The sequence below is a fragment of the Phalaenopsis equestris genome, unplaced genomic scaffold (genome assembly GCF_001263595.1).
Source record: "Phalaenopsis equestris unplaced genomic scaffold, ASM126359v1 Scaffold000359, whole genome shotgun sequence".
NCBI classification, from domain to species: Eukaryota; Viridiplantae; Streptophyta; class Magnoliopsida; order Asparagales; family Orchidaceae; genus Phalaenopsis; species Phalaenopsis equestris.
Genome location: NW_018164801.1, coordinates 842433 through 853111, shown reverse-complemented (window position 1 = coordinate 853111; position 10679 = coordinate 842433). Strand labels below are relative to the sequence as shown.

The 10679-nt window shown below is 34.9% G+C and overlaps 2 protein-coding genes across 2 annotated transcripts in view; both read left to right on the top strand.

Moving 5' to 3' along the window:
- Window positions 1-4149, top strand: part of LOC110026198 (triacylglycerol lipase 1) — a 20092-nt gene extending 15943 nt beyond the window's left edge. Inside the window, exons 8-9 of the mRNA XM_020727060.1 lie at window positions 2465-2560; window positions 3679-4149. Coding sequence (XP_020582719.1) covers window positions 2465-2560; window positions 3679-4001 — 419 coding nt within the window. The 3' untranslated portion in view covers window positions 4002-4149. The remainder of the gene's footprint in view (window positions 1-2464; window positions 2561-3678) is intronic.
- Window positions 4150-4939: 790 nt separating this feature from the next.
- The window catches only part of LOC110026224 (probable DNA helicase MCM9), a 73035-nt gene continuing 67295 nt past the window's right edge, over window positions 4940-10679 (top strand). Inside the window, exons 1-4 of the mRNA XM_020727091.1 lie at window positions 4940-5158; window positions 5229-5331; window positions 5417-5519; window positions 5623-5761. Coding sequence (XP_020582750.1) covers window positions 5010-5158; window positions 5229-5331; window positions 5417-5519; window positions 5623-5761 — 494 coding nt within the window. The 5' untranslated portion in view covers window positions 4940-5009. The remainder of the gene's footprint in view (window positions 5159-5228; window positions 5332-5416; window positions 5520-5622; window positions 5762-10679) is intronic.

Here is a 10679-nt window from a genome sequence, read left to right as displayed (position 1 = left end):
TCTTTTAGTCTATGTGGACGACATCATAGTGACTGGAAATGATGAGAAAGAGAAGCATGAATTGAAGCTGAAACTAGTAAAAGAATTTGAAATCAAGGAACTGGGGAAATTGAAGTATTTCCTCGGTCTTGAGGTGGCATATTCCACACAGGGGATCTTCATATCTCAACAGAAATACATGATTGGTTTATTGACAGAAACAGGGAGGACTGGCTGTAAGCCAATCACTACTCCAATAGATCCAAACTATAAGTTGGGAGAAGCTAAAGAAGAACCAGCTGTGGATAAAAGTATGTACCAGAGATTGGTTGACAAACTCATATACCTTGCTCACACTCGACCAGACATAACATATTCTGTAAGTATGATCAGTCAATTCATGCATGATCCTAGAGAACCTCATCTTCAGACTGCCTACAGGGTATTGCATTACTTGAAAGACAATCTAGGAAAAGGAAGCTTGTTCAAAAGGAATGACACTCTTACTCTGGAAGCCTACACCGACGTTGACTATGTTGGCTCCCTAGTGGGTAAAAGATCAACTACAGGATATTGTACTTTTCTTGGAGATAACCTAGTGACATGGAGGAGCAATAAGCAAAATGTGGTGGCAAGGTCATCTGCAGAATCAGAGTTCAGGGCTATTGCTCAAGGATTATGTGAATTACTGTGGCTGAGAATCATTTTGGATGAATTGAGAATCCAATGGGAGGGTCCTATGAAGCTCTACTGTGACAACAAGTCTGCCATTAATATAGCTCATAATCCTATACAACATGATAAGACAAAACATATTGAGATTGATAGACATTTCATCAAAAAAAAAAACTGGAGGAATGGTTAGTGTGTATGTCCTATGTTCCATCAGAAAGACAATTAGTCGGTGGTCTAACAAAGGAGTTCAAGTTTCCATGATCTTGTATCCAAGCTGGGAATGGAAGACATCTATTCCTCAGCTTGAGGGGGAGTGTCGAGATGTGACTGAGATGAAAACAAAGTTGTGAGAATTAATTCTAATTTTCTTAATTAAGGAAATTAGAATTAATTGGTAAATTTCTTAAATTAAGGAAATTAGAAGAAATTTGTAATCCCTTAAATTAAGGGAAATAGTTAAATAGTTTCCTAGTTTTTCTCCTTTTAATCTCCTATATAATACCTTAATTTAATCTCCTATATAATACCTTGTATGATCAATTCAAGAGAACAAGTGAAATACAAATAATTTCTTTGATTTCCCACACCCTTCTATCTGTAAAAAGTTTTAAACAAAAAAAATATAATGAGTATAAAATACATCAACAAGTAAAGAAATAAGTTGAAATAAACTCGACAAATAAATTAATAAAATGGCACGCGCTATGGATGCTATGCACTAGAACATAATGCACACTATGTAACATTATTATTGTGCTTTACTCGATAAATAATATGGGAAGTGCACTACACTATGTTATGGCCAATTGCAATTGTAATTTTCTGCTTTTTACCATATATGGGGTTTGTAGCAAATTAAAGAATGTAATTAGATTAAGTTGGCTTAGGTTTTATAATTGGGTGAGATAAGTAAATATTAAATACTTTAAACTTGCATTCGCGACTTCTAGAGGAATATAAGCACAGAAGGGTTCTACTTCTCCTGAAGATTCTTGGTCTTGAAATTTGGTGTGGCATTTACATACATACCACAAAATTTTTATGTATTTACATATCAAACACCTGAACTTCATTTTTAAAATTTTTACACCTAAATTTTTTACTTCACATAAAAAATACCACTATGTTGACTAAAGTGGCATATATTTAAAAATTGATGTTTAGATGTTAGATATGTAGAAGGCATAGGGATTGAGATTTATGTATGTAAATCCTCCTAAAATGTATCTTTCTGACTTTATATTTCGTAAAATGTAGTTATAGTTGCTGCTTTTGATCTTCTTTTCTCAGTCTATTGTAAGGGCAATTTTGGTTATCTAATCCGCTTAAAACCACTTGGCTGAACCATTAATGCCTATATGAGTTTAAAAAATTCTCATGTCTGCATATATTTTCCCAATACTCTGATCTATTAAAAATTAGAAGCCATAAATTGCACTCGATTAAAGTACCAAAATAGTTCCCTGACTATTTACGTTAGGTCATTTTTTATTTCAGTGCTTATACAAGTGCTAAATTATCCCCAAACTATCTTTAATGGAGGGCCAAAATAGTCCTCAGTGAGGACTATTTCAACCTATATTAAAAGAGTCTTAAAACAAAATTGACACTTTTATAAACTCTGAGACTAAAATAATACTCTGCAAAGAGTCCTGGAACCATTTTGACATCTTTCTCAATTACGCTGTGATAAATTGTACTGTCTGCTTGTAGTCTTTCTTCTTTTGAGGTTAGATGATTATTTAATTATGGATGCACCCTTTCCATGTGTCTTAACTCATACTTTATCTTAATGTTGTATATATTTCAGGGGATAATTGTTGCTTCAATGCATCTCGTGTGGAGTATTATTTGGAATATGAGCCCCATTCAACATCAACAAAAAACCTACACCATCTTTTCCAAAGTATGCATTTTGACTCTTATATATATATATATGCTAATACATGGATCATTCGTATTCTAAGGAAATTATATTGGAAAATTTATATATGTAGCACACAATTCTTATATATTTACATATCTCACAACCAAAGTTTCATATTTACTTACGTAAAACTTTGGTGCTATAAACCTATGCATGAAAAGGTATATTTCGCTTTAAAAAATGTTAATAGTGATATTTTTTATGTGTTACAAAAGATTTAAGAATATATAAGAATTCTTGATATTGCATGAAAAATATCACATAAAAAATCACCCCATGCCTTTCAGAATATATGTAAATACATAGGAATTGTGTGGTTTAGGTTTCAGGGTTTAGGCCATTTTTTATGTAATATCAAGAATTCTTATGTGAACTCTGATACCTAAACTTATGTAAATGTATAAGAATTATGTGCTATGTATTTACAGGAATTCTTTATGTAAACTCTGAAAGTTTGGGTCTCAGATTTTAGGCTCTTTTATTTTCAGAGTTTATATGTAAATACATAAAAATTGTGGGCTATGTATGTAAATGCACCAATTATATTTAACACATCTACCTGATATCTCCCATGCCTTTCAGTTTTGCAGTTTATGGCATGACCAATATATATATATCTATATCTTTGTGCGCGCGCTCTCATTTACCTCATTTACAGTAAACATATTCTTATTGTTTAGGGAAATGTACATACATACCACATATATATATATCTTTGTGCGCGCACTCTCATTTACAGTAAATGCATTCTTATTGTTTAGGGAAATGTACATACATACCACGCAATTTTTATGTTTTTACATATCCAACAGTCATAATACTTTAATGTCATAAACCTATGCATGAAAATGTGTATTTCACTTTTAAAAAGGCTGTGATGATGATATTTTTTATGTGATGCTATAGATTTAAGTGGTATGCATGCATATATGAGTTTAGGTGTTTAGATATGTAAGTACATAAGAATTGTGCGGCATGTAAGTAAATGCTCCATTAGTTATTTCATAGAACGTTAAGTTTTCAGTACTTACAGATAAAAATGGATTGGTAAAAAAGTTCTCTTTAAACAATATAGTTATATAAATGTCTTTTGGCAGTGATAAGAAAGGGCACATTTGCAAAATATGACTTTGGCTGGTGGAAAAATCTAAAACATTATCACAGTTCTCAACCCCCTGCATTCAATCTGGGTGATATCCCCGAGTCTCTCCCACTGTTGATAGGCTATGGAGGCAGTGATGCATTAGCAGACCTCACTGATCTAAAGCGCACCATAAATGAACTGAAATCCAAACCCGAACAACTTTACGTCGAGTCGTACGGCCATATCGACTTCATCTTAAGCGTAAAGGCGAAAGACGATGCTTATCAGGATCTGATTAGGTTTCTTCAGTCGAGAGCAAGTTCTAGCAGCTATTAGACTGTGTTGTTTAGCAGTAAACTTACATGTATATTAATTTAACATGTATTTTATGATGTTTAGCAGTTTGTGAGTCTGGATGTTGCAAAAGTGTTTGTTTTATTGTAAATGTTATTTGGTTTTATATCAAGATATGTTTTTGTGCTCATGTTGTATTGTTTTGGGACCTTTAGCCCTGGTAAACTTATGACTAGATGTTTTTGAAATTCAGATAAATTTTAGTGAAATTTACATACATATCATATAATTTTTATGTATTTGCATATCTAACACCTGAAATTTTGATATTTGCATATATGACGCTTTAGTGCTACAATCACATCAATGCTTATACAGAAAAAAAGGTGCATTTCGTGAAAAAAAAGCTAGTAATTATGGTATTTTTAATGTGATGTTAAAAGTTTTGAGTCTTCTACATGTAGATATTATATTTTAGGACTGAGATATTTAAACACATAAGAATTGTGTGTAAATCTCTCGACTATTTACTATCACTAATTATGATTGTTGACAAGTCATACCTACCTTTCATGCAGAAAATTTTTTGCGTATGTTGTTCGGACGTAAAGCTGTGTCCGACGACGGCGGTGATTTTCCGATCGCGGTAGAGATAAAAAAAATCGCGAACAAGTGTATTGTGGCCGTTGTCCGGACGCAACACCGTCTCGACAACGTACGCAAAAATTGCTCTTTCATGCATGAGTAAAGGGGTATGTAGATAAATATCAAAATTTTAGAGTGAGATAGAAAAAAAATATTTAAGAATTTGGTGTTACGGTTTATTTAATTAATAGTCCACAAACCCTTTCATAATAATTATTTTTTGGAAAAATTTAAATAATTTGTAAACTAAAGTAGTTGGAAGAAATTGCTTTTCTAATGTCATAAGTTGAATCAAATAATTTCCAACTTATCACTTATCATTTAAAATAAAAAATAAACCTGTATTGCTCTTTTCCATATCTGGAAAATCAGAAATTATCGGGAAGCTCTCTTCCCGCGAATAGAATGAAAGCAGTCGCACCGTCGCCGCCGGAGACGTCTCCCACCGACGTCGTGCAGGCCTTCGCCCGCTTCCTCCTCAGCCACCATTCTCCTTGCCTCCGCTCTATCCTTCTCTCCGATGACCTCACTCTCCACTATTCAATCCCCATTGAGTAACCCTACAAAAACACACTCCCTCACTTTCTTTCTATTTGGACCTCATTTTACAAATCATATTTTCAGCTTCGCGGAGCTTCTGGAATTCGATCCGTCCCTCGCTTACCAGCTCTTCTCTCAGCCAGCCGACCTGTTGCCCCTCTTTGATCAAGCCGCGCGCATTTCGCAGGTAATGTTCATATTCCAAATTTTTATTTTCTGTCCTCCTGAATACTCAATCGATTTTTTATTTAGTCAAATATTCTGGTTTCTAGACGGTTGTTCTTGATGGATCAGATGGCTTCGAGGGCCGCGGGAGCACCAAGGAGTTCGTCCATGTTCGTATCAATGTTACCGGTTCACCTCTTGAATGCCCCGGTGATTATATCATTCTCTTTCTTTTCCTGTTTGGTGAAATGTGATTTAGAAGATTCTGGTAAGCTTGTCGCATGGTTTTAATGGTAATTGGGAGAGCGTGCAGAAACTTTCCCGAATATTGGCAGGTTGAGGGTGAAGCACAGGGGAATACTTCTTACTGTCAAGGGCACGGTTATAAGATCTGGTGCTGTTAAGATGATCGAGGGAGAAAGAGTATACGAATGTAGGAAATGCAGGCATAGGTAAGGTTTGTTCTCATGTTTTGTTCTAGGAAGATTTACATATATACCACTCCATTTCTATGAATTTACATATCTAACAACTGAAGTTCAATATTTGCATACATACCACCTTACCTATGCATGTGAAGGTGTATTTCCCTTTTCAAAAGTTAAAATTGTGTTATCTTTTTATGTGACATTAAAATTTTGGGCTGCATAAATGTAAAAAAGAAAAGTATTTGTTAGATATGTGAATACATATGATTTGGACGGTATTTATGTAAATGCCCTAGTATGTAGCTGGCCTTTGCCAACTCAATGGCTTGCCACCAAGTAGTTTTTGATTTGTTGCTTGCCTAATTTAGTATTATAATTTATAACAATTACATCTTTTGCATTGTTATTCCTTACAAAATTTTATTGTTTAACCAACTGGATTTAATTTCTCTAAGTTGTCTATCAACCCTGATGCATGTTAACATCTACCCTTGCATTTGAATCTATAAACTGATTTGAAATACTTAAGAAAATGATATAGGATATAAGTTCTGGAAATAGGAAAAATAAACTATGAGGCCACCTCATTTATATCAATTATATAAAAAATAAATATGTATTCTATTATTAATAATATTCATTTTATTATTGTGATTTCATTCTTGATATTGTTAAAATCTAAATGGAAGAAGATATTAAGGATCATGCTTTCTATTTTTCTTAATTTAAACATTTTTTAATTAATTAATTTAAAAAGTTAAAAAATAAAGCTGTTTAAAAAATATATTGATAAATCTGTGTGTGTGTGTACAATTTAAAAGATTTCTAAGTTTATGCTATTAGTCTAATTAAACTTGTGTATTATCGCATATAATCTTAAAGCATAGAAACATTCATGTATATGATGCATGCGTATTTTCCACGTATATTATTATACTATTTATATAATGTTGTATTACTGTTTCGAAGCAGCATTGGCATTTCGAATTAATCAAAAAATATATGGAGCTCACAAAAAATCAATCATTTATCGAGGCTAAACAAATTCATTCCATTAAAAAAAAATTATATCACTAATCACATGTTAATGGATCTACATTATTGTGAATTTCCATTCAAAAGTTTGACTCGTTAAGCTGTTGACATTCAAGTTAAAGCTTAAATCAACTTTTTTATGGCTTTCAACTTTTATTTATTAACACTAATGCCTCGCCAACCTTTAAGAACACTGTAAGTCTTCCATTTCATTCTCCCTCACCATCCAAACTCCTCACCTCAAATTTTGATGCTTTTGCAATGAATACAAAGGCTTCCTCTACTTGTTCTAATGAATGCTAAAGTATAACCACTGAGGCTGGCACTGAATTTCTTGGATGAGGTATTGGAAGTGAATGTGATTTTATGTACACTCGAGATGTTGATGGTTATGCCATTAGCTGAATTTTGATCTTGTGTTCCCGAGCTTGCTATTTTTTTGTTCATTGTCTTTCCTTGTGATTTAGGTTAATAATGGATTGCATAAGTGTAGTTAGTGCATGGTTTGGGGACTCTATCCAGGGAAGAAGAACTTCTTTGAAAATTTGTGCTTCCATATTGTGCTGTCTGAAGGCTTAGAGGTCGCAAATCTGAATTTGAAGGCACTTTTTATTGCTTGGTTGATAAAGATATATGAAAGGTACAATTACAATTATAATTTTGTGACAATTGTGTTGCATATTAGATGCAGGGATCCAATTGAGTCAAGCCTATTTATGAGCCAGCTCTGGCTCAGCTTGATAAATGGCTCATGAGCGGAGCTCGATTAGCTAACAAGCCAAGCTCCTGCTAAACCCAACTCAATTCATTAACTAGTGATTCAGCTCATTTTAAAAAATATTAATAAAAAATTTACTCAAAATTATTAAAAATATTTAAAAAATAATATTTTTTATTTTATATTTAGTAATTTCTTATTATTTCCCTCATAATTGCTCATTTTATTATAACACTACCTTAAATTAATATTTTTCTCTCTCTTTTATAATAAATAAACCGGCTCGAACTTGTAAACTTATGCTCGAGCTCGAACTCGATAAAATTAATTAAGCTCAAGTTGAGGTTAGCTCAAGCTCGACTCAACTCGTTTGCACCTTTAGGATGACCCCATAATAGCTGAAAATGACATAACTCCACACAATGGGAACCAGAGGTCGAGTCGACGTTGGTCCTGTTAAACCACCAACTTGTTCTCCTTCAAGATATTCGCCCTTTCTTGTGGGGCGGTGAGCCTGATGCGGATGGCAAGTCATGAAGGTGGCTCGGCTCGACTGACACTCTTATACTTTGGCTTAGGACATCTTAGATGAGACAGAAAGTGGGGTCATTAAAAAACTCGCGAGAAGAATGGCGACGAGGGATGTGATGGGCTGCTTCTTGGTGACAAGGAGCCATATCTCGACCGGAGGAGGAAACAAGAGCTTAAAAAGGAGTTACAAAGGAAAAGAAGTATCTTCACAACCATTAAACCCCTTTTTATAGTCAGGGTTAATCCCAACTGTTGCGAGGCAACACTCGAAGTGATCGCCTAAAAAAATTCAAATGGAAAAGATTAATACGAAAATTGAGAAAACATCATTTCACTTGAATTTTTTTTTACAGGAAATCATTACATATCTCCGACTCACCCGGAGAAGAAGCTTATGCACGATTTTGATGTTGCCTCAGTTGAGACATGCCTCGATCAAACCAGCATCCAGAACAAAAATTTACTACCGTAACTGAGCTGGTTGAACCTATCAGACTCAATCTGGGCTTAGGAGATCTGAGACAACTCTTGCAAACTCGTGAGCTCTTATTGAACAATAGAAATCTTCTGCTTTATCGTCGAAATCTCCTATTTTAGATACGCCACATGGGCCGACATAGTACTAACCTCTGAGCTTCATTGAAAACCGACATCATAAGAGAATGAGCTCTCAATCTCGGCCAGACAACACGCAAACTCCTCACTATTCGCTTGGATCGATCACACCTCCCCTTTCTGTGTTTCAATCGGAAATGAGTGATCCTCGGAGCGGCTGACTATGCCACCTTCTTTGATAGGCTAATTGTTTCCAACCTCGACCGACACCATGAGAACTCCGTCTAAACCTGGTCGAGTCTCGTCATCTGCCATACTTAAGAGAATGATAGAGTTGTCAGCAAATAACAATTAAAAGCCATTTCGACCAAAAGCAAAAATGTACCAATGGTTCTAATCGCCTCGTACACTGTTAACTCCTGAGGATAAAGTCGCATGAACGGCGGGGGATTGGCGGGTACTGGTAAGGCTTGACCCCCCACCGTACTGTGGGCCTTTGCGAGGACTGCAGGTGAAGCCATGTCGGGTGACTGGACGATTACAATTGTCCGATTGGTACCCATGCCCATAAGTGAAGTGCTTCCCGGAATCGCCCCAAAAGAGTCAATTTGAACTGAAGGCGAGCCTCTTCTTTTCTTCCCCATAATTTCCCTTCTTTGATCACTCTCATGGTGTCTCTTGTTTTTCTCTCTGGCGAACAAGCAACGAAGCAAAACTTTTGTCGGAATGATAATATGGGACTCTTGAAGCTTATCTATCGTAGTATATTTTTTCAAGAAGACGACGATCTAGGCACAGAGGTTGTGAGGGAGGGCCAACTCTCTGAGCGTTGTGAAGAACATGCGACATTTGAGTGCGTCGCCGGCCCTTAGTTGGCATACTGTTGATTTGAAAAAAAGGCATTCTATAATTGGAGTACATAAACAACTGAAGTTTGGTTTCTAAGACTTTTTGTTGTTGCTTTGATTCCTGTTTTGCTCCTTACAGTTTCTGCCCCTCTTTTCGAATCGAATGCTAGAAGAATTGGTACAACATGGGCCTTTTTTCTCACCATCTAAGCATAAACTGGTTTAACATCACCTATATTTCTACAATACAGATAACAGTGAAGGCTTAGGTACATACAAAATCTGATATTTGATCATTATTACAAGTTATTGATATCAACATGGCTTCCAGAGTATCTCTTGAAAGTTGGAACTTCACTTCCGATTTGGTTATAGTTTTATGTTATAATTAAGGTGCAATGTGAGAATTATAGTTCTACTTGTATTTGTATTTTTTTTGGTAGCACATATATCTAATTTTTTCGATTTGGTTAATAAAATTTACGTGGGTTTCCTTCTGTGGACGTAGTTCTCTGACCAAATCACATTAAAATTTCTCGTGTATTTGTATTTTTCTTTATTCATACGTTGCAACGTTGTGAATATTATGTTGATTGTGGTTTTTTATTTCTGGACTTTTTGTTGTTTAAAAGTTGTTTGATTTCGAAAGTGCTTATTTTAATTTGTTCCAAATAGTATCAAAATTTCTAAGGCAACTGAAGGGGATCCATCTGCAATGTGAGATAAAGAAATAACAAATATTTTTTGCGATATTTGCATTAAAGAAACTGAACTGGTGAATAGGCCAATTACGTATTTTAATAAAGAAGATTAACAAAATATAGTTCAGAGATTCAAAAAATTAACTGGTAGGGTTTACGACAGGCTTAAATTCAAAAAAAAAAAATGGGACCAATTGAAGAAAGAATGAAAAATATGGAAAGAGTTGAAACGTGGCTCTACCGAGTTGGGATGAGATCCAATTAAAAGGACGATCGATGCTCCAGCTGAATGGTGGACTGAGAAAATTGAGGTAATTTTTTAATTTTTTTTTCTCAATTATATTACTTCTCAAATTATTTAGAAACTAATCCCCCTAAATAAGCTTGTTACAGGCATTACCAACAGCGAAGAAATATAGGCAGTGCAGAATTGAGCCAGAGTTCGAGGCAAAACTTGACATCTTGTTTAAGGGGGTTGTCGCGACTGGGAAGCACGCAACAAACCCAAGCGAGATGGGATTTACAGGAATGTCAAATGACTTGCCACCTGAACA